Below are 23,713 nucleotides of genomic sequence, written 5' to 3' on the forward strand. Positions count from 1 at the left end.
TTTAAAACATAATGATTTATTTCCCCCATGACTGTAGCTTCTGAGTTCCCGAGGCAGTACAACTGACGATGTGAATTTTAACGTTATGTTATGGAGACGTGAAGAAACGTGTTTAGCAGCCCGGGATTTGAGATGCATGAGGGTCTAAGCTAGAACACTGTCTTTAACTACTGCTATTTTATTCTGATAGTTGATATTATTTTTGAGGTTAAAAAAAAAATGGTATCAGTGTGTAAGAGGGGCAGAGAGATAGCTAAGATGAAAAAGATAGGTTTGAGAATGCAGGGAGAGAGAGTGTTGTCTGACTAGAGGGGATACATTGTCCTGTTAGCTTTGGAGCTACTGTCTTGACGAATCTCACTGATCTCACTGTGCCCTGCCTGTTGCGGGGGTTTTTGTTTTTTTGTTTTTTTGGGTTTTTTTGTTTTTTTTTTTTTTTTTAGGTGAACCCCTGAGGGCATAGAAGAGCTTTTTTGATTCTATCTTGGTCCTTAGTTAAAACAGCTTTATAATCAAGACTTTCTAGTTCATAGGCATTAAATAAGCCTTTATAATTGTTATTAGTAGTGCTACTGAAAATATAGGTGGCAAGTCACTTCTTAGAAGAGGAGGAAAGCGTGACAAATGCTTCCAAACTGATGAGCCCCTATGACATGCTGCTAGGTAAAAAAAAAAAAATACATCTAACTTAAGACGAGTAAGATTGTATATACCAAGTGCATAATTTTGTCTAGCCCTGGTATCTCAATATAAAGCTGTTAATTTTAAAAGAATAATAATCTCCGAGGGCGACTATAACAGATCAGGAGAAAGCGGATGAAGTCTACAGATAGGTTCCTGCAGGCCGCTTGCCCTCTGAAGTCACTCTGTGGCTTCACTTAAAATTGTCTCTGCCTGAGGGACCTTCTTCCCTGTGTCCTTCAGTCTCATGTCTCCTCTTAAGAGGCCACTTGTGATTGAATTCAGAGCCTTCTCAAAGTTAAGATGCTCTCATCATCCACAGGTCCTTAGTTCCAACTTCAGAGACGTTTGGTCTAGAGAGGCCACGTTTCCGTGTTCCTGGCTAGATGGACCTTTTAGCTGGGGCCCTCCAATCAACTCAACATGGAAGGCATTTACCCCAAATAAAGAGAAAATGCTGTGAGACAGACACTTATATAGTGCTTTAGATTCGTCTTATGGTGGGAAAACCCTTTTATTTAACTTGTGCTTTCTTAGGGTTTAACCAACCTAGGGTAGTAAGTAGCACATTTGGCAAGAGGATTCCAGGAGATGTTTTACGTCATTTCCGAGAAACAGCCTTCAGGGTGGCTCCTTGGGCATTCTTTCCAAGTCTTTTCTACAGGGTTGTTTCTCAATTCCATCATGATTCATGTTATGGTTTTTTTTTTTTTTTTTTTTTTTTTTTTTTTTTTTTTTTTTTCCTATTTTAGTGGTTGCTTAAAGAAGTAAATATAGGGCCGGGCGTGGTGGCACATGCCTTTAATCCCAGCACTCTGAAGGCAGAGGCAGGCGGATTTCTGGCCAGCCTGGTCTACAAAGTGAGTTCCAGGACAGCCAGGGCTAAACGGAGAAACCCTGTCCAGCCTGGTCTACAAAGTGAGTTCCAGGACAGCCAGGGCTAAACAGAGAAACGCTGTCTTGAAAACAAGCAAACAAAAAACAAAACAAAAACAAAAGAGAAGTATATATAATATAATAAATAATTTTTTACAATGTCTAAAACAAAATTATTAAAGTAAGAAAGTAGAGGAGGATTTCTTTGGTTTTGTTTAGACTATTATGGTGTATAACTGAGATCACAGAGAACCTTCCTGAGTTGCCTCAGATGTGTCTTCTTCCATGCAGTCAGTGATTTGTGGCTCCATCATGCGAATGGGAGTCCCACTTCATGATCCTGGCACACTTTTGAAAAGAGTCAAGTACAGTATTTCTAAAGCCATGCTCAGAGTTACCCCAACGCCTTCTCTAATTGGAGTTCAATTTGGTTTCCCGAATTTTTGTTGAGTGCCGCCGTTAGTGATCACCTGTCCTTCCCTGGGCCACAGTTGTTCACTTGTCAAATATAAGTCTCGGAGAAGGGTATTTTTTTTTTCTTTCTCCCCCTGTTGTTTTTTTTTTTTTTGAGACTTTCTCTCTGTAACCCTGGTTGTCCTGGAACTCAATTTGTAGACCAGGCTGGCCTTGAGCTCACTGGGATATTTGGGCCTCTGCCGCCTACTCAGGTGGCAGAAACGCACGCTGTAGAACATGGTATATGAAGGAGTCAAGGGACTCCCTGGGATTAAAGGCGTGTACCACCCCTGCCTGGGCGGGAATTTTCGTTTTTTGTTTTTTTTGTTTGTTTGTTTTTTGTTTTTTTAAGACAGGGTTTCTCTGTGCAGTCCTGGCTGTCCTGGAACTCACTCTGTAGACCAGGCTGGCCTCGAACTCAGAAATCTGCCTGCCTCTGCCTCCCAAGTGCTGGGATTAAAGGCCACCACGCCCGGCCGGCGGGAATTTTAAACACTCTCCACTTCTAGGAAATTTGGTTTGTGTAGTGGGACTCTAATTTAGAATAAAATTCATTCCATTTCCAGTTGCTTTAACTTATTAGAAGAAGTTGTCTCCCACTTGCCACTGTGGTGGTTTAAAATGAAAATGAAAATGTGGGACTGGAGAGATGGCTTAGAGGTTAAGAAGTTGTGAATTCAATTCCCAGCAACCACGTAGTGGCTCACAACCATCTATGTATAATGTGATCTGACATCTTTCCTAGTGTGCATGAAGACAGCATACTTATATACATTATATATATATATATATATATATATATATATATATACACACACATATATATATCTATAAGTCTTATTTATGTTTGTCAATGGCTGCCTAGTTCAGGCTTTAGAAATCTGTATTGGGGCTGGAGAGATGGCTCCAGAGGACCTGAGTTCAAATCCCAGCAACCACCTGATGGCTCACAACCATCTGTAATGGGATCTGATGCCCTCTTCTGGTATGCATGAAGACAGCTACCGTATACTCATATAAATAACAAATACATAAATCTTAAGAAAGAAAGAAGGAAGGAAAGAAAGAAAGAGAAAGAAATACTGTATTGGATTCTTTTCAATCTAAAATTTCCACCCAGTAAATTATTCTCCTATATCTTTTGCTTTGAGTTTTAACGTATTTTTAAGGCTATAAAGTTTCAATTAAAAGATTTGTTAAGAACTGAAGATCCCTTCCTTGAGAATTCTAATATAGGAAAGGAAACACCCTCCTTGCCCTGTCTCAGCCTCTTCCCTGACCAGTTCCTCCTTTCTCTTTTGACAAATTGCTTTGTAAATATTTCCATATACATTTTGTATAGGCACTTAGCATTCATACCCAAGGCCTCTTTGTTCTGGTAGCTCTTTGTCTAAAGGTTGCTCAACCACTTTACAGCCTGCCCTAGGGCTTCTCTGAGGTGAATTATTTTGATTTTCCTTAATGTTTCTGATTCCTAGAATGCTTAGCCTGGCACCAAAGGAAGCGCCCAATTATTGTGCTAAAAAGGAAGCAGGGGGTGGTGGGTCACACCTGTAAAGCCAGGATTCTGGAGGCCAAGGCAAAAGGAACCCAAGATCTGGGGCAGCTAGGGATATCCAGTCTCCCCAAACAAAACTGAAAGCAGCCGCTAACACTACCACCAAAAAAACAAAACAAAACAAAACAAACAAAAACAACAAAAAACAACAAGAAGTGCTGCTTTTCCCTGTGGCCAGCTCAGCTTTTTCTTTTTCTTTTTGACCTGTGATATGACAACCCTTTACTGGAGCCCATGAAAGCACAAACAGCCTGATTATACATTTGGAAAAGGATCGAGGCATTTCTTGAGTTCCTATGTAATTCCACAGGTCACTGCACAGTTTCCAGTTCAGCAAGTCAAAAGCCTTGAGTTAGGGACCAGTCAGGGCCCTCAGGTTGAGAATTTGCAAGCGTTCTGTTGAGTCACTAGGAGAGGCGCCTTCCTGGGTTTGTGCCTAATCAAGCACAGCTGTTAAAAGGCGGTGCCTGGGCCTGGGGCAGCGGTAGAAGTGACCTGGAGGCCACTAAGTCTTCCCTTGCTTGCTTCTGAGGTCTTCCAAGTTGCCTGGAGCTGTCTTAACTGGGACAAACCAGCTGAAGAGGTTTGTGCCTTTACCAAAACCATGGTTTCGCACGCCTAGAGGCCAGAGTGCAGCTGCCTCAGGCCACCTTTGTATTGAAGCAGCTGGGAAGCCATGATAACAGGCTGGCTGGTCCCCCTAGGTGTAACTGCTTACAAGCACCAGGAAAGGATCTGTGACAGCTGTCAACCAAGAGGTCACGTCTTCTGGCCCTTCTACAGCTTGGCTGATTTATTTGTTTTTTTAAAGTATACATGAAAGAGTGCTTGCACCGAAGACCCACCACAGACTTATAAACATTGTTAGCACTGTCACATTACCTAGACCCCTCACATAACTTAGACCCCTCACCTCCGATCTGTCTTACCGTCGAGGGCAAGAGCTTTGTGTCTCTCTCAGAGGATACATTTGGGGAGGCCATTTTGACAAGCACATTGAGTAATAATGCAGGCGGGACAACTGGGGGACTCTGAGCTGGTTAAATACTAGGGCAGCGTCACCAGGGCCTTAATTTTCAACTTTAAACCATCAGAAAAGCCATCAAATGCAAAAAGCGTGTGCTGGTAAACAAATTAATTTTGGGGAGTCAGGTTGAACACAAAGATGTGATTTTTGGGGGGTATTAGGCAAAGCTATAAAGTGACAATGGCAAGGGTTTTTCATCTCTGGCTGTACTCTGTGAACCAACCGAATTCTAAGGACGGAGTCTGAGGATTTGAGGATGGAGAGTGGTGGCCCCCACGCCAGAACAGCAGAAGACGTTGCATTTGTAGGGCAAATGTTTACAAGACTGGATTTTGATAACGGATGTATTCGTCATTGAATTGTATCTTTAGCTTTTTAACCACAAACATATTATGAACATTGTTGAGCCACATGTTGGCATGTAATTTGGAACAAGAGGCTATTGAAAGGAGCAGAAATGACCAGTGCCTTTTTAAGTTATTTAAATTCATTCTGAAAACCCCACTTTCTCTGTTAGCCTGGCCACATTCCAGCTGCTCAGCGGATGGGTGCAGTTAGATGCTACTGGGTTGGGCAGTGGGAATTGAGAGAATTTCAGGCTAAGAGAAACTGCTTTGGATAGTGCTTTATAAGGTCAAAAGCTACAGTGGCTCTTCTTATTATTGTAAAAAGTAAAAAATGTAGCCAGAGAGGTGGAAAGGGAAATAAAGTAGGATTAGGTGACTCCCCTGCCCCCACCCGCTAACCCTCTGCTGCCTGCCTCCCCTTCCTGGTTTTAGTCTTACAGGAGAATGATAGGGAGATGGTTGAAAGTCAGTTTCCTGCCATGTAGGGCTAAGCAGGTGGCTGGCACACACTCAGGACCTTGCCCGACAGCTTTAGGGTTTGTAAATTTCACCTGCTACAGATCTCAAGTGCTCCTCCCTTCATGGTAACTGGACCTCAGTCTTGTTCAGAAATCATTGGGTTTTCACCCTCTGGCTGGCTGTCCTCTTGTGTTTGTGATGCTGTTTAAACTAACTTCCCTCCCTCCCTCCCTCCCTCCCTCCCTTCCTTCCTTCCCTCTCCTTCCCTCTCCTTCCCTCCCCTCCTCCCTCCCTTTTTCTGTTGTATCAGAGCCTCACATCTTCCCCCTGGTTTTCTTTTTTTTTCCCTGTGAGGGTCTGAATGGACAGGACAGAGTTGTTGAATAAGCGTGTAACTGCTCCATCTCCACCTAGCTGGCCTTTGATAGGTGCCTGTGTGTGCTGCCTACCCTCTCGAAGACCTTTTCTTAGAGGAGGTCCTGAGTTAAAGAATTTTAAGGTTGGGTTAACGTGGGAGAGTTACAGCGAATCTAAACGTCTCCCTTAACTTTCTAAACATGGGCATTGATGTGAAGAGACTACAAACCACTTGTCAGTTCTGCACATTCGGTTAGGTTTCGTGTTCTCCTTTAGTCGCACGTCTCATTCACACTTCTGAGGTAAATTTGAGGATACTAATTAGTGTGAAGGTGGGAAATTTACCAGCCCTTTCAGCCTGTCCTATGTATAGAGAATGTAATGTTTTTCTAGATCAAGGAAGGAACATTTCTAGTCTTTGTCCTCTCTTTTCCTTTCTATTTTTAACTTCACGGTGCTTGCAGAAAATGACAGTAGATGCAGGAAGGGACTGCCTGTGGTGTGCATGCTGTCTGCTTTTATCTTCTCTTTCAGTTTCTGACTTACTTTTTTGACCCACCAGAATGAACAGTGACTAATCACGGCCATTTCACCCGTTAAGATTTGCTGAATTCACAGTCAAGGCTTTACAAAGAATTGAAATACCACAAACACACTAAGTTATGTGTTTAATGCGATGGGAAGTTAATAAAAAAAAAAAAAAATCCTCATCTGGGTCCCTAGAGAACTCAATTCTAACTGACCTTGTTAATGAGTTCCTGGTGACCTCGGGGAAAAATTAACTTTCTTTTAGCTCAGACACCTGACCTTGATCATTGTGCCCTTTCTGATAAAGGGAGTGTCTTTCTGGGATTCAGGGGGAAACACTGCGTGCATCTACATCTTTTTAAAGGAATGTATAATATTTCTTAGGACACATAATGCCTCACTCAGATATTAGCACCTACAAGGTTAGTCACCCAGTGAATATTCAGTTTTGAAGCAGGTGTTTGTCCAGTGGGGAGGGAGGGGGCTGGGCGGACATCAGCAGGAAGCCGACCTGCAAGCAGAATGATGAATTATAAACACAGAACAAGTGCGCAGGCCAGGGATGCTGCAGGTTGGGCTGGCACCCCAGGGTGTTGACCTCTCTGTGTGCCTCCTAAAGTGTACCCTGGGAAGGTGGGGCACATCCTAGAGAAGCGGCTAGCTTCCCTGCTGCAGTAAGGACTTGTACTTTAGAGTTCATTTTGCATGAAGTTTCTGTAGTAAACATCAAACGTACTGTACTCCTTTGAGAAAGGCACCTCTCTTCACACGGCGCATCAGACTCACAGGCATAGCCTGTGCTGGCGAAGGCTTCTGGGAGATAGCCATAGAAACCATGGATAGGATTCTTCTGGTATGAGTGTTCTGAGTCTAGGAAAGCTCCAAATTACCATGCACATTGTCTACAAAAAAATAATACAAAGCATGCGGAGTTCCTTACAGGACCTTATGTTGGGGTTATATTCTACATTTGGATCACAGCTTTGGCATGAATATCCCATGACCCACATATGCCGTGGCCCTCACTGGGCCGTTAGCCCTAGGGAACTTTACAGTTTACCCGGTTTAAAGTGAGAGGGGATGGCAGTTAATTGAAGTAGGCCTTGCAATTCATTGCATTTAAATAGAATCTCAGTTCCTCTGTGTTGCAGTGGTGAAGGGAGGCAGGTGGAAGGTAAGGGGATGGGGGTGGTGGGGGTTGGGGGAGCTGTTTAACAGGAAGCCTGGAGGTTTGTTCAGGTAAGTCTAAACTGAAACCTGGTCAAGTAACTAGGTTCCATGTTGAATTGGTAGTACAGATGGTTAAATCCTTTGTTAGCACTTTGACGTAAGCGAAGTGTTCATGGCAAATTTTCCTGGGTGCCCTCGGTGAATGCCTGAGTGCCAGGCAGAGAAGTTCTTCTTGTGAGCATATCAAGCTATTTTCCGTGCCATCTTACCAGTGGTCGTGACTATCTTATGAGAGCATTAGGACAGTCAGGTAGAACAGATAAAAGCGATTTCCTGTTTTTCAATTGCTTTAAACCCACAGTTGTTTGTGAGGGGTGGTGGTGGCCTGTGAACCTTTCTGGAACAGAGGACTAAAAGGTCTGTGCCATTGAAGTGCTGTCCTGTTGTCACAAGACCGGAAGCATCTTCTTGAGCTCCAGTTGTCTATAGGTAGAGTTTGGGAAGAGGTCCAGTGTCCAGCGGTAACACAGTCTTCTGATTTGTTGAAAGGCCAGTTGGAAGGTTGTGCTTAGAAGTTATTTGAGCAGTTATTTAAAAACACAAAGCATTGAGTTAATAAACATATACATCTGGTATTTACAGATTTAGAGAAACATTTTTTTAATAGCCTTTAACTGTAAAGGTAGTTAGGGATATGGGAGGGAGTTAATTATGAGGAAAGCCGGTTTTCTTTTGAAAGGGAGTTTTCATTAGTTCTTTGAGAATTATCTACAGTGTGTTTTGATCGTACTCACTTCCCTCCCCACCACCCTTCCAATTTCACGTCCTCATTTTAAAGAATGTCCTACCAAGTCCCATTTATACTGCCCGTAGGCTTAAAGAGTATGGGACCAACTGTTGGAGGAGATCTGTCTACTCATACAAGGTCACACTCTCAACGAAAGCTCCCTTGGCCTCCTGGAAGCCCTTGAGTCAGTAGCTCCATGGGAAGTGGTAGGACTTCAGGAGTTTCAGCCCAGAGCATCACCTGGCTCTGTCATGTTCAGACAACCACAGCTGCAAACTCTTGACTTATTGCACTATTTTCCTGGCAATACTGGGAAGAAGGATTGACCCAGCACCAATCTGGCTAAGTGAACTTCCCCTGAAATCAGGTCAATGAGCCTGGTGCTCCAATGCTTTATGAGGTGTTTCTCAATCCGAGGGTTGGGACCCCTCTGGGCAGTCGCACGTCTCTTAAGACCACCAGAAAACACAGAAATTTACATTACGATTGTTAACAGCAGCAAAATTACAGTTATGGAATAGCAACAAAAATAATTTTATGATGGGGGTCACCACAGCATGAGGAAATGTATTAAAGGGTCGCAGCATTAGGAAGGGTGAGAGCCGTTGCTTTTGTGGCTAGTGGAATTCACTGTAGTGAAGCATCCAGATACATTTGAACAATTTTGGCAGTCTTCTAGCTCACGGCATACATTGATGATTCAAGAGATATTAAGATTAAAGTTCTAGAGACAGGTTGACATTTTATTCTAATTTGATAATATAATCAAAGAAATGGGGAATACAGGGTGGGCATCATTTTCTTATTCTCTTATTATCTTTTTAATAACAATTCTTTACTTGAAGATAGATGACTAGAAGGTAGTAAGCTCTAGGTTTCTAATGGTTCCTTTTCAGTATGGTTCTGGAACCTCATTCACCATGTATTTATCTTAACTCTGGAGCAGGTATTAGAGATACAGGAAGAGATTAAGTCCTGGATAACTTCATTTAACCTTTAAAATTCTATTCTGACCGAATGTCTGATGACCAGGAGATGTAGTAGATTTGAGTTCTTCCCTTTCCATAAAAGTTCTGCCCTTTGCCCCGTGTTCTCAAGAATCGTTAGAGCAAGACAGCGCACAGCGTTCCTGTGGCTTCTGAGTAAACTAGTCCGGTGTGGGGATGGATGGTATTTTGCTCTGATCAATAAATGTCCACCCTTTTCCAGGTCTCATCACAACCACGTCGAGGAAGCTGGACCGAGAACAGCAGGACGAGCACATTCTAGAAGTAAGCCTTCCTTTCTTTCTTTTTATTTTATTTGATTTGATTTTGGTTTTTCGAGACAGGGTTTCTCTATATAGCCCTGGCTGTCCTGGAACTCACTCTGTAGACCAGGCTGGCCTCGAACTCAGAAATCCACTTGCCTCTGCCTCCCAAGTGCTGGGATTAAAGGCGTGCACCATCACGCCTGGCCCCTTTATTTCTAACAAAACACCCTGAGAGCACCCTTAACTCCTGCCGTCTGTCTTTCATGGCTGCCAATGTCTTATTATGAATATTCGCCCTCCCCCACCTCAGTCCATCCTCAGAGGAAAGGAACTCAGCCCCAAGTACCCCTTAGTACCCTTTTGAACTTTGTTCTTCTTTACCTGTGCCCCTTACACAGATTTACAAATACTTTTGTAACCAAAGTCATTTGAATTTTATTTGCAGGAGCGATGTTTTTCTCTGTACCTTCTGTAGACTTCTCCCGGTTATGCCTGTAAGACGTATCTATAGATCAATGCTTTTAAGATGTATTTATAGATCAAGCGTAACTGTTGATAAACTGTGGGTTGTTGATTTCCAGGTGTTTTTTAACACTTAAATCATTGCGTTAGTCATGTAGCAGTACACTAGAATTTGTTTGTAACCTAAAGAAATTTTCTAAAAATATCAAATGTCAAAGGAGGTGGGGGTGGAACATTTCCTCTTCTAAAATATTTGGGTTAATTTCAGATGTTTTCTGCGCTGACTCGTTTAGCCCGTTTTGGTTGGGAGCCAGTAGTTCGCAGGTGTGGGAGTGGTTTGAAGGTGACAGGTAGCATGTAACATGGAGATGGACAGGGGCAGCCACCTTCGGAGACAAGGCGCAGCAGAGCAAGCCGTGCCTCTGTGAACTTTTCTCATCAGGTGCTAATAATGTTCACTATCGGAGCCATACATAGGGTCAGCTGCTTTTGTTATTTGTGCGCCGACTGTGTGACATGTCCAAACTCTCAACAGCGTGGTTTGTAGAGAAAATTCTAAATGATGACTTGCGATTTCTTTTAAAAAAGAACTTATTCCTACTGTCTACTCAATTTCATCTTTGGTCAAAATAGCCTATGTTATTAGTAAAATATTTCTTTTTAAGCCTGCATGCGCATGTGGGTGCATGCACGCACGCGTGGGTTACCAGCTGGCTTCAGAGCCACCGCGTCTTCCTAACAGTGATTCCTACTGGAATCGAGTTTTCATTTACAGGTTGTGTGGTTCCCTTGAATTCATTTTCTTTATTACAGAGCAGGGCTTTGAATTTTCATTCAGTTAGTACAGAATTGACTCAGGGGAGGGATGGATGCTGGAGAAAGAAAGCATGGGGAAGTACCGAGAACCTCAGGCGACTGTGCACTCATCTGGGGTTCATCCCCTCTCCCTCTGGTTGTAACTTCAGGTTTCACAGAAGTTCTCTACTTATTGTAGAGCACTGTCTCTTTCACAATGAGTGTCAAAAGCCACGTGGGAGCAGCTATAAGGCACAAAAGGGCTTTGCAGACAGTGCTAAGGCATTGACCGGAAAGATGTGGAAGGCGTTTGTGTACGGGCTGTATGTGTCAGTCATTCTTTGGCGTCTGTATTTGGAGACCAGCTGGTGTCAGTTTAACTGCCCGGGAGACAGGAGTATATTACTTCAGACTTCGGAAAAGCTTATTTGTTGACACCGAACTTAGTGAAACCTGCGATACACGGTGTTTGGTTGCATTTCTTCTCCAGTTTGCCCCGCCCCGTACAGGTCACCTGACATGTGACAGGCAGGAAGTGTTCAGAGGAGCTAACACTAAAACAATCATTTTGTTTCATCCTGAAAAGCTTAGGAAGATAAAAACAACTGTTACTTTCCTAAGTCCTCCGGACAAGGCCCGGAATGATACATCCACACTTTTGTTACTACAATTGACAACTACCAAGTTTCCAAAAGAACCTCCGTTCATGAAAAATTTTATTCTCTCAACGTTTTTAGTATTTTCAGTTAATTTAGAAGGAGGCAGAGCTTGACTGAAAGGAGTCCTGACTAGGGCCATTATTTTTCACATACACAGATGTAAATGTAAACTTTCAGGGTGATACAGACTCAGATGTAGCCCATAGCTTAGTGTCAGATACCCAAGCACATGAGTAACCTAGAAGCAAATTACTTTACATTGCTTTTTCTTTTTTTTTTCTTCTGAAAATCCTATGTGATACAATGGGCGTAAGTGTCCATCTTCTTAAGTATTTAAAATGGTATAAGAAAACTCTCAAACTCGTCATTACCATTCAAACCTATAACGTTTAAATTTGTAATAAGTAAAGTACACTTTAAAATGATACTTTAGGTTATCTCACACACACAAACCCACTAAAAATGATAAAAATGACAGTCTTTTAATGTGGTATGTGGAGACTTTGTGTTTGAATACACGAAGGGAATTTTTTTAAGAGGACTTAAAAAATATTCACCATCCCTTTAATTAACCTAGAAAACACTCGGTTTCTGGATACTCTGACATGTTGTTATCTCTTACCTTTAAAACGCAGGTTACTGTGACAGACAACGGTGTTCCCCCCAGATCCACCATTGCCAGAGTCATCGTGAAGATCCTCGATGAGAACGACAACAGGCCTCAGTTCCTTCAGAAGTTTTACAAAATCAGGCTCCCGGAGCGGGAAAAGGCGGACGGGGACCGGAGCGCTTCGAAGCGCGAGCCCCTCTACCGCGTCATAGCCACGGATAAGGACGAGGGGCCCAATGCGGAGCTCTCCTACAGCATCGAGGAAGGCAACGAGCACGGCAGGTTCTCCATCGAACCCAAAACGGGAGTGGTCTCGTCCAAAAAGTTCTCTGCGGCCGGAGAATACGACATTCTTTCTGTGAGTCCGATTCCTCTCTTCTCTGCTGAGAAAGCGGCTTCAGTGTTGCAACCTGAACTTGGCGTTTGGGGGAGCGCGGGTTTATTTTCTTACCAGCTCTCACCCCAACATGCATGGCCATGAAACTCCTCGTCAGCCAGCAGTCAGCATGCACTGTATTCAGACACAAGTTTGGAGTATCTGACACTTACTCAGTAGGTGATCAAACTATCGTTGATCTGAAGCTTGCCGATGTCAGATGTGATTTGCTGTTTTTCGTCTCCCCGTTCATATCTTATAGATTAAGGCAGTTGACAACGGGCGCCCCCAGAAGTCGTCCACCACCAGGCTCCATATTGAGTGGATCTCCAAACCCAAGCCGTCCTCGGAGCCGATTTCGTTTGAAGAATCGGTTTTCTCATTTACCGTAATGGAAAGTGATCCGGTGGCTCACATGATCGGCGTGATCTCAGTTGAGCCCCCTGGCATGCCTCTGTGGTTTGACATCATCGGTACGTGGTGCTCTTAGCTCTCATCCTCCTCCTCTGGGTTACTGACAAGCTGATGTGGTTTTCTCATGTTAGAATGTGAATTTGGGAAAAGGTCTAGAGGTGAAGAATTTCCTTAGACTGCCGTGGTTTGACATCAGCAGAAGATCTCACAACATATATTCAAATAAGTACTCCTGGGTGTGGAGAAATGGTTCCACAGAGAGCCAGGTGACTCTTCCAGAGGACCCCAGCTGAGATTCCAAAACCCTAGTGACAGTTTACAATCTATAGCACCAGTTCCAGGGAATCTGATGCCCCCTTCTGGCCTCCATCGTCACTGCATGCCTGTGGGATGGATTATGCAGATTAATACACAAAGGAAAAACATCCATACACATAATAATTTTTAAAGAATAAACATAAAATAGCTATCCAGTCAGTGAACACTTTTACAAAATTTGCTTTTGGACATACACAGGTAGTTTTAAGAACTTAAATGTTTTGGACCAGTTCCTCCTCCTTCTCCTTCACCCCCCCTCCTCCCCCTCCTCCCTTTCTCTCCCTTTCTCTCTCTCTCTCTCTCTCTCTCTCTCTCTCTCTCTCTCTCTCTCTCATACACACACACACACACACACACACAGGCATGCTATTATTTGTGATTATATGGAATTTATACTGTTGACTATAGCTTCTTAGTGTTATTTACCTCATTTTTTCAGGAAGCTCCATCCTCCTCTAAAACTTACATGCTTAAGTCAGCATTTTTGTTATTTAATGAACTCACACATCCTCGGCTTACTTTTAAAAGACTATAACACAGCTCTAAAGCTCACACAGTCCCCTGCGCCGTCCACCCACTTTAGACAAGCAAGCTCTCGGCTGCTGCACCACACACTCGACTTTGGGGATTTTTTTTTGTTTTGTTTTGTTTTTTAAATCTTGAGACAGGATCATATTAATTTGCTCAGGGTGGCTTCAAACTTGCTATACTTCTGCCTCAGCCTCCTGAGTTAGCTGGGATCCTAAGCATGGGCTACAGAGACTAGCCTTAGCTTTTTTTTTTTTTTTTTTTTCTCCCTCCACAACATTTTAATCACAAGGAATACTTAATGAATCAGAATTGTGTTTGTAACCACCATCTGGAGTTAGAACGTAGCCACTTCCTTCTACTCTTAGCTGTGTTGCCTCCCAGTGTGTGAAATGGTTCTCTCTGAAGCCTCCCTCACTGTCGGTCTTGAAGAGGAAAGGACTAGTGCCATAGCTGACCATAACCACGACGTTTATCGTTTCTCTCCTCACACTTCTGGATTAAGCATCTTCTGTTGTGCCTGCAGTATCTGACTTTGTTTACCCGCCCCACTGTTGGGAACCGGTTTGACTGACTCTTCTTCTATGCTTGCTTTCCACGCTTGCTTGCTTCCTTTGGCTGTGCCAGGAGACGCGCTTGCTAGAGAAGTGTTTTACATCTTTCAGCTGACTTGTGACCCGAACTGTACAGCAGAAGGTATCTGCTGAGATCACATAATTTGCCACGTGATTATGAGATCAAAAATAAAATCAAAGCATGGATTTTTGTTTCCAGAGACTTTTCCCCACCATGGTTCTTTTCATAGTGAATGCATGGCTACCCATCCCAGTCACAAACATGGTCATTTTTATTTTAACTTGTCCCTGCATCAGTAGTTTCTGGTGTGATTGATTGGTTGATTGATGATGGTGATGATGATGTGTGTGTGTGTTTTGTTTTTGATTTAGCTGTAGGATTTCAGTGTGACATTAAGCCTTATTTCCATTCCACTTCTTTTCATAATGCATCTCAATTCCCATAAGCTTGAAGAGTTTTGTTTAGAATATAATTGGGGGGAATATCGGGATAGTATTGGTAGGACAGGAGATTGGTTCTGAAAATAGTTTTAAGGAGTTCGTAATAGATCTGATTCAAGTTAACCACGAGTGTTTCTTTCAGAATTAGCATGCGTTTTTAGTAGTCATTCCTAGTGTAGTGTACTCAGAATAGTATAATTGTTTTTCAGTTGTGAAAACTGTATGGTCAGTGAGGTATTCATAATGATGTACAAACTTTAATAATGGCCGAAAAGTCAGAAGTGACTGACAGACAGGTTGTGTCAGCAGGGCTCTTTGCTCGTGGTCTTAGTTCTGGACCTCCCTCGCATTAAGGTCCAGTTTTTCTCTAAAACGCTCTAAAGAGCTGGCTGGCCATTCTTCCTTTCCCTGCATTTTGAAATCACAGTTCCTTGGAGTCACTCTGATTAATGTATTAAAAGTCTGTTTTCTCGGCCATTAAGGATCAGAAAGCCATAAAACACCTGGCATATCTTTATTGTGTGATTTGCTCTAGCACTGCTATTTGTCCTAATTTCAGGTGGCAACTATGACAGCCACTTTGATGTGGACAAGGGCACTGGAACCATCATCGTTGCTAAGCCCCTTGATGCAGAACAGAAATCCAGCTATAACCTCACCGTGGAGGCAACAGACGGGACCACCACGATCCTCACCCAGGTAAGGGGACACCAGTGACACATGTCTGTCAGAGAGACCGAGAAAATGCCCTCACAGCAGGATGTGCGCACAGCGTGAGCAGTTGTGTGCTGATGTGCACACCATGACTCCTTATTTAGGGGCAGAAAATTTATTAATGCAAATCCTCATAGAGTCTTGCCTTTTGCTTAGCAGTCTCATAAAAACTTTGACAGGAAACTTAAAGCCAGACTACACCCTTACCATTTTCCGGTCAAAGTCCTCTGAACTTTACATTCACATTTATGCCGTGTGCACAAAGTTTTTACCATGGTATGCGTTGTATAGATCATTCTCTTGAAGCTCTAACATCCCAAGTTGCTGCCATGATTCCCCCACCCCCTTTCTCCCTCCTACTTTATCACATAAACTCAAGCTCGTGGAAGTTGCAGCAACAATCCCCATCCGTGTTTATTTGTTGCTATCTGAGAATCAATAGCTGGCTAGGTTTCTGGTTTTCAGGCTTCAGTGTTAAAACCTTGTAAGTTAACGGACTTCTCTGTTTCAAATGAATTCTCTTTGATTCTTAGAACTGGCCGTCCAGGGTGATGTTTCCCGGTGAAGAGTAATTGTGGGTTTTAGGAGGAAGCCTCCATTCATTCATTCATTCATTCATTCGCTCATTCACAGGTGCTTGTTGAATAATTGTATTACATCACATGTTTCCTTGGAAGCAATAATTGGTAACGGACCCAAGTCCCATTCTCTTGGTCCTGAGATGAAAGATACCAAAGACTTGTGTGTCACTTAAATATCCCTAAGAAAGCCAACGCTTAGAGCCCGAGCTGCTTCTGAAAGCTCTTTCTCCATCTTTAGATTATGTTCTCTGCGATCTTAAATGAGACGGGTCATCTCCTCTAACAGCTAGTTTCGTTAATGTTTAAAAATTACAGTCTGGGATGTATGTTCAGTTAATAAGTGACTAGGTAACTTAAGGGGAGCTGTAAAACTGTCCTACTCCTTTCTCCAGACACTTGTGATTTGTGTGTGTGTAAGACTGGTTTTGTGGGTGGTGGTGTCTGCTTTGGGGTCATTTTTGAGTTGCCGTGTGGAGGATGCTCTGCCGTTTTGCCCTTTCTGATTTGGTCATTGCTCTTGTTGAAGTGACAAGGGGCAGAAATTGATTTTCTCTTTTTGAAAATAAGCCCCTGATGTTAAGCTATAGAGAATGAAAGTGAGAATTAAAAAAACAAAAACAAAAAAAAACAATAAATCTTAATGGTTATTGTTTGGGAGATTTACATGGTCCCTGTGCACAGTCTACTTCACAGGACTGACTGGAAGGGTGGTTGGTGGGACTTGGGGGAGTGTGGAGATGGCCGTCCATGACGGCCTTCCTCAATACCACAACCATATCTCCATATGGTGACATTATCTCATTAAGACATAATTAGTAATGTAACCCTTTTCTAAAAAACCGCGCTTTTAGTTAGCGCCTAATATGAAATTTTGATCTACATTACTAAAACTCCCCTGAAATGCAGGAGATTAATTAGTGTTCCTTCTTTTAAATTCCAGGGTGGTGTGTATAGTCTTGTGACTTCCTCTGGAGCATGCTCAGAGAGTCCTGACAGTATCCCAAGGGATCACTGGCATGAAGAGGTTGTGGGAACATAACAGAACTGTGACAGAGCCCAGGCTGACCTGGGGTGGCGGGGACAAAGGGAGCAGGCAGTAATTAGGCTTAGGTTTCTGTCTGGGACTGTGCACAACAGGGAGATAGAGATCTGGAGCGGTGTAGGGTGTAGCCTGTGAAGAGACTCTCGGGCACCTGACCTGTGCTGATAAGGCTTGGAGCACTGGGCAGATGCAGGTGTGTTGGTGAAAATCAAGAACTCGCAGAGCAGCTCTGTGGTAATCAGGTCGGTAGCACAGGTGCTGGGTGTAAGAGGGTTCGACAGATTTCCTGTCAGACCCAGGAGAGCAGGAGGGGGGAGGCATGGCGGATGCCACTGTTCTGGGCACAGGGCTTCATCCTTCTGAGTTCTGGGCACACAGCTTCATCCTTCTGCTCAGGATGCTTCCCAGCCTGAAGTTGGAACCTTTTTCTTTCCCTCCTTTGCCTCTCCAGATAACCTACAAATCCAGCTGCTTTTTTTTTTCCTTTTTAATTTATTTTGTAAGGCAGGGTGAAGGTGGTGCTGCGGCAGCTTTGCTCTTCTTACATTCTCTTTCGCTTTCTCCGGAACGTCCTGATCTTTACTTTCTGAGCTTGTTTGAGGCTTCTCTCCACCTCTTCCTCCTGTGCAGGGGCAAAGATCAGGCCCCCTCTGCTTCCATTGCCACATCGGGGAAAGTGAGGCTGCTGCTGTTTGTCTTCCCAGTTCTTAGAAGGGTCAAGAGGGGTGGCACAGGGGGCTTGTTCTTCATGCCGCACCGTCTGTCCCTAGGACATGCTCACACGACACAGACAGCGTACATCATCACCGTGCAGCCTCCTGACCCCACACCTCCGCAAGTGCATTTACTTCCTGTCTCTGGCCCCTGAAACCCTCCTGATCCACTTGACGGGGACGAGGCGGTAGAATGTGTTTCCTTTGATGAAGTGGACAGGATAGCTAATTCTCCATCCTTGCTCGGGACTTGAGGCTGCATGTATTCAGTCCCACATCCATCCCCATTCTTTGTTCTTTCGAGTCCAAGTCTTTCCAGTCTCTAAAAGATAGGTCTGCATCCTCAATTTTGACTTTTCCTGGCTGACCACCCTCTTCCCAGGACTCCTTGCATTGGAAGGTCCCAGGCAGCCTCTGGACTTGAAAAGGACTCATCTTATGGTGTGCTAGCAGGTGTTTGGCTCTGTAGAAATAGGAGATTGCCCAGGGAGATTGAAAGAGTACTGAGGACAGTTACTGTTACACTTGCTTTTTACCCTCAGGCCTTGCGAGAGAGCGCTAAGCCAATGCTCAGTCAGCATGCGTCTCCCGAGTTACTTTACCTTGTCAATGATGGATCGCTAGTTCTTTTCAGCCTTTGTTGAGTAATGGTTAACCGTATCTGCTGGAGCAGCATCAAACTCCTGCCCAGTTCCTGCACTATGGTCAACTTAAGCTTTAAATTTGTAAACAGACCTTGATCAGATTTATAAAAGACCCAGCAGTGCCTCCTGGGCCCTCTTTAATCTTAAAGAGTGAGTCAGCAGTAGTTTCAAATGGAAACATACTGTTCACATATGATCTTTATGTGTGTGTGTGGTTTGGTGAGCGAACTTAGTATTCACATAGAACGAGTGTGAGAATGCATCCTTTGATGCTGTGGGGTGTTCTTTGGAGACCCTGGTACAGACTCATGAAAATACTGTCTTTGTGTGTGTGGAGTGGTGAGGTCTATAGTTACCTGGCACTGCTAAAACTTTGGCCCCTTGTTCCTCTTAAATTAGCAAATCCCCGTGTTCTGTAGAAGCCAATTGAGCTCAGCTTTCTTGTTCATAAACTATAAACCATATTTTATGATTGGTGCTGACTTTCACTATGCCTTATCCACCTATGTCACTTCATTCCAAAAATTAATCATCTGTCAAGGTAAATATGTTTTATTTCCAATTATGACTAAGTTTATTGACATCTGTCTCTTTGCTCTAAAGCTGTCGTTATATGTCACCATATTTACAGGAGTTTTTCCTTTTCAACCTTCTTAATTACTGTTAGGAGAGAAACATTCACTACTTATATAGTGTTTGAAGTCACAGAAATATAACTTAAAACCACAGGGCCTTACCTTAACAGCCATGGGGTTTCTAAGACAAGCTCATGCATGCTAGAAAGTGCCCAATTGCTGAATTGCATCTTCAGCCATTTCTAGTTGTTCCTTTGTATTAATAATATTAGGAACTTGTAGTCTCAGAGATTAGAATGAGGAATTAGATAGTGTTACTAACCCTCTCAATTGTGTAAATCTAATGTAGAAAATGGTTATACTGTAATCCTGGCAGAGTCAAGTCCAATACCTTTCCATGAGTCATCTCCAAAGGTCTCATAGACCTATGAGAAATTCGCCTGTATTTCGCAAGAAATTTTCAACTGCAATCTGAATTCTGTCTCTATAGTTATTGTTAAATATTAAGTGAATAGCATAACAAAGATAAGCTATAGGTACTCTCTTTGAATCTAGATTTTTTTTTTTTTTTTTGGTTTTTCGAGACAGGGTTTCTCTGTGTAGCCCTGGCTGTCCTGGCNCTCACTTTGTAGACCAGGCTGGCCTCGAACTCAGAAATCCGCCTGCCTCTGCCTCCCGAGTGCTGGGATTAAAGGTGTGCGCCACCACGCCCGGCTGAATCTAGATTTTTATTGCTTCTTTTTTTCTCATGTCCATATGTAGTTTGGTTCAATGGCATCTTTTCAATATGTATGTGTTTTTAAGTATTAAAACATAATTGTGCATGTGTCTTCATGTGAGTGTCCTTGTCACTCGTTCCAGGTCCTCATCAAAGTAATAGATACCAATGACCACCGCCCCCAGTTTTCTACATCGAAATACGAAGTTGCTGTTCCCGAGGACACAGAGCCAGAAGTGGAGATTCTGCAGATCAGTGCAGTGGATAGGGATGAGAAAAACAAGTTGATCTACACCCTGCAGAGCAGCATCGATCCAGCCAGCCTCAAGAAATTCCGCCTCGATCCCGCAACAGGCGCTCTTTACACTGCTGAAAAGCTTGACCATGAAGCCATTCACCAGCACGTTCTCACGGTCATGGTACGGAAGGCACCCTTTACCCTGCCGTCTCTCTTTCTGACTGGCACGTTTCCTGGGATGGAAAAGCATAGTGATTTTATTTATGTATTTATGTATGTATGTATGTATGTATGTATTTATTATTTTCTGGGTTTTTTGTTTGTTTGTTTTTAATCCACAAGAAAGAAGAACCCCAGTAGACAACATGTTGACTTTTCTCTCCCAGGTCCGGGATCAGGATGTCCCCGTGAAACGCAACTTTGCCAGGATCGTTGTCAATGTCAGTGACAAGAATGACCACGCGCCGTGGTTCACCAGTCCGTCCTACGACGGGCGGGTTTATGAATCGGCAGCCGTGGGCTCGGTTGTGCTGCAGGTGACAGCTCTGGACAAAGACAAAGGGAGGAATGCTGAAGTGCTCTACTCCATCGAGTCAGGTAGGTCAGAAGCCGTGCAGTCTTGTGTCTGTGCTTGAACAGTGTATCTCACATTTTTTAAAACTGCTTCTAGGTGTTGAAGCATATTTCCACATAGCGCTGCAGAAATGGATTAAATCTTTTTTAACTACTGTTTAATGTATAAGGCAAAAGGGATTTAGGGGGAAAAAAAAACCTCTGCCAAGGAACAAAGATAAAGTCCTAATAAGCTTGAGTGTCAAGAATTCTGGGGATTACCAGTATTAACATAAATTAAGACCGATAAATCCTACGGGAGTGGGGGAACTTTATTTTTCTAATTCAGTATTTTTTTGGAGTCATTTTAGGCTCTTAAACTAGTCAGGCAAATTCTGGCTTAGTAATTCAACATTTTAATGAGAGTATTTTCTCTGGCTCAGAAATGCCAGGAGAGTATGATATCTCCCTGTATTGGGTCAATTCTCAGAGAAAAAGGGGATACCCTGTGTCCTGTGCCTTGTGAACGAGCCCCACAGTCCTTTTGACAGTAGAGTATCATGCATAGAATCCAGCTGTTGAAACAGGCCACAGAGTGGTTGCTTCTGGGAAGGGGCCTGTCACATTGTCTAGAGGTAGCACCGTTATAGCCCAAGCCAGGAAGGTCAACTGAGCCTGGGCCAAGGAGTTCCAGAATAAAATCAGGAAAGAGTTGGCCCTGCTAAATACCTCTAAGTGTAGAGTCTGGAGAAGGCTTCAGTTTCCCACCATCCTCACAGTCATTGGTAGTAGAAGACATAGAGCCAGTTTCACACGTCATTTTGTGAAATGGTTTTAGCGTATCCTAATCTACTGATTTTCTTTAAGCCCAGAACTCTACTTAACTTGTTGTCTGTGGTCTCTGCTAGGCACTGCATGCAGAGATTGCAGGTTATAGATCTCAGACTCTAAATCTGAGTATATAGGGAGCAAGTTTGACAAAAATACTTGCCTGTTTGCTTTCTGTGCCGATTAAACTTATTTCTTTACATGTTGGGAAACTCATTTGTTTTCCTTAAAAGAACCAGGTTGACTTTGTAATTTACAAATAAGATTTTTCTATATCACCTGTGATGAGAGCATTAAAATGCACTGTTGCCAGGTTAGTGCCGTGGATAGAGGAGATAAGGAATTTTTTTCCACTGCTTGAGAAATTCAGCAGTTAGAAAAACAGTGCATTCCATTCGTGCATGCCCGAGCATTTCAATGAAGAGACTTTGTCATAGACAAACTGACTGGGTTTATGTAGGCGAAAATGTTCAACTTTCCATTAGCTTTCACATAATTTTCAACAACTGGGTGGTTAAAATATGATTGTTGGTGTCTGAGTGAAGGCATGTGCATTCTTTGAGTGTTTGTAATGACTGATGGGATTAGTAATTTGGTATTCTGAGAATGGAACTCTGTCTCTCCCCAAAGAATAGAGTAAGCGTCATTGGACTGTTCCCGTGTGGAATAAGGCTGTAAGACACAGCTTTCATAATGTAATGTGCTAAAAAAAAAAAAAAAAAACTTCTAAAGGAAGCCACTACTGTGAGAGTTCAGAAGTGTGTGTGTGTGTGTGTGTACATATACCTATCAGAACATGGTGAACTGTAAAATGTTCATATTGCCTTTCATTGAACATTTATTCATAATTAGTTGTTTCTAATTTGTATCTGATTGCATTTAATAAAGTTCAAGAGACTTGGTTATTAAATTTACCTGCATGTTTAATTAGGAGAAATTTATTGAGCAATAGTTTTTCTCTGATTTGAAGTCTTCAGAGAAAGTAATTTAATGAAAAGGTATTTCTAGTAGTAACTGAATTACGCACCAGAGACACCTAAGTGCTGTACTCTGGGTGGTGTCGGCTTGTCAGAGAAGCAGATTAGAGCATTACTCTCCTACTGTGGTCAGCCCTGGAGATATATAACACTTGGTGAATCTACTGATTAGAGTTGGTTTTGTCCCTCAGGTTTACAGTATAATTGCCACTGACACTTGGGAGAGGTTTCCACACTGTCAGCAAGTCCGTACTGAACACGGGCCATGTGTCAGACATAGGAAGAGATGGGGTTCCACTACATGTCTCTCTTTTGTGCTATCTAGTAAATAGTTATGACTTAAGGGCAACATTGACTTGTTAGTCCAGATAACTTCCCCGTTGAAATGCAAGACAATAATTTAAAGTTATACCACTTCAGCAAGCATAAATGTCAACCCCACCCTGGTACAAAGTTCGCCCACTACCTTATTTCCATTCTCAGGGAGCAAACCTGTTATTTCAGGGCTGAGAAAAACCGTATCCGTTGCCAGACGCTCACTTTCAGCAGTCGGCAGTCTGGGCTGCCTTCTGTATGGCTGAAGCTTTGTGCCCGATATGTATCTGTGTGAGGTCCAAATACCATATCACTCTGGGCTCCTGTTTTTACCATTTTTATGTCAGCAACAGGCTCAGGGTCCTGTTAATTCAATGCTAGGATACCACAGATGATAATATTGTTGAACTTCACATTGTGTATGCATAGTAAGAATGTTATCCATACTATAAAGAGGATTCAGGAGCTGGGTATGATGGCATACGCCTTTAAGCATAGCCCTTGGGAGGCTGAGGCAGGAGGATTGCGAGTAGGAGTCCCACCTGAGATACATAGTGTTTTCATGTTGAGTCTGAGCTATACAGAAACAAGAGAGAAAGCAAAAATAAATAAATAGGAGGAAAGAGAACACATGTATAATAAAGAATAAACATAGCCACACCGGATAGGGAAGTAAGGAGGAGTCTTCAGGCAGGGGCATTCAGGTGAACGAAAAATGAAAGAGTAAATGGGTGACTAGAGAGATTCTGAGAATAGCCAGGGAAGGCTGTGTTAGGGGAGAACAGGGTGGAATATGGGGGTCCCTGGCATGAGAGGAGAGGAGAGCAGAGAGGATGTCGATCTGACCAGGGGCTGAGAACACTGTAGTGCATCTCCTGAACACTGTCTTGCAACACTAAACATGTTGATTCACTTCTACATTTGAGGCCTAGGACGTATGAACTTTTACTAGCAAATAAGATTTCACTGTGGAAAAATAAGACAAACATGTGTGGACAAATGGATATGAATGTTGCCAAATGGGCTGCTTTCCAAAACAGGACTAAGAAAGCTAGGAGTGGGGGCTTGGGGGAGATAGAGTCACTTGCCAGAAAGGTGAGCAGGTGTCACCTACCCAGCCAGTCAAGTTTGGAAGGTGAG

General features: G+C 43.1%; 1 protein-coding gene across 7 annotated transcripts in view; it reads left to right on the forward strand.

Moving 5' to 3' along the window:
* Window positions 1-23,713, forward strand: part of Fat1 (FAT atypical cadherin 1) — a 120,116-nt gene that overhangs the window by 65,235 nt on the left and 31,168 nt on the right. For 5 of the 7 annotated variants that reach the window (XR_003837393.1, XM_029480377.1, XM_029480379.1 and 2 more), the window contains exons 4-10: window positions 9,456-9,517; window positions 12,050-12,382; window positions 12,663-12,873; window positions 14,288-14,356; window positions 15,236-15,375; window positions 19,807-20,082; window positions 20,288-20,498. Coding sequence is in view for 6 of the 7 variants with exons in the window: in XM_029480377.1 (XP_029336237.1) it covers window positions 9,456-9,517; window positions 12,050-12,382; window positions 12,663-12,873; window positions 14,288-14,356; window positions 15,236-15,375; window positions 19,807-20,082; window positions 20,288-20,498 (1,302 nt within the window). In the remaining variant the exon portion in view is untranslated. The remainder of the gene's footprint in view (window positions 1-9,455; window positions 9,518-12,049; window positions 12,383-12,662; window positions 12,874-14,287; window positions 14,357-15,235; window positions 15,376-19,806; window positions 20,083-20,287; window positions 20,499-23,713) is intronic. The other 2 variants (XM_029480380.1, XM_029480381.1) reach the window with 1 other exon arrangement.

Source organism: Mus caroli, chromosome 8 (assembly GCF_900094665.2).
Source record: "Mus caroli chromosome 8, CAROLI_EIJ_v1.1, whole genome shotgun sequence".
NCBI lineage: Eukaryota > Metazoa > Chordata > Mammalia > Rodentia > Muridae > Mus > Mus caroli.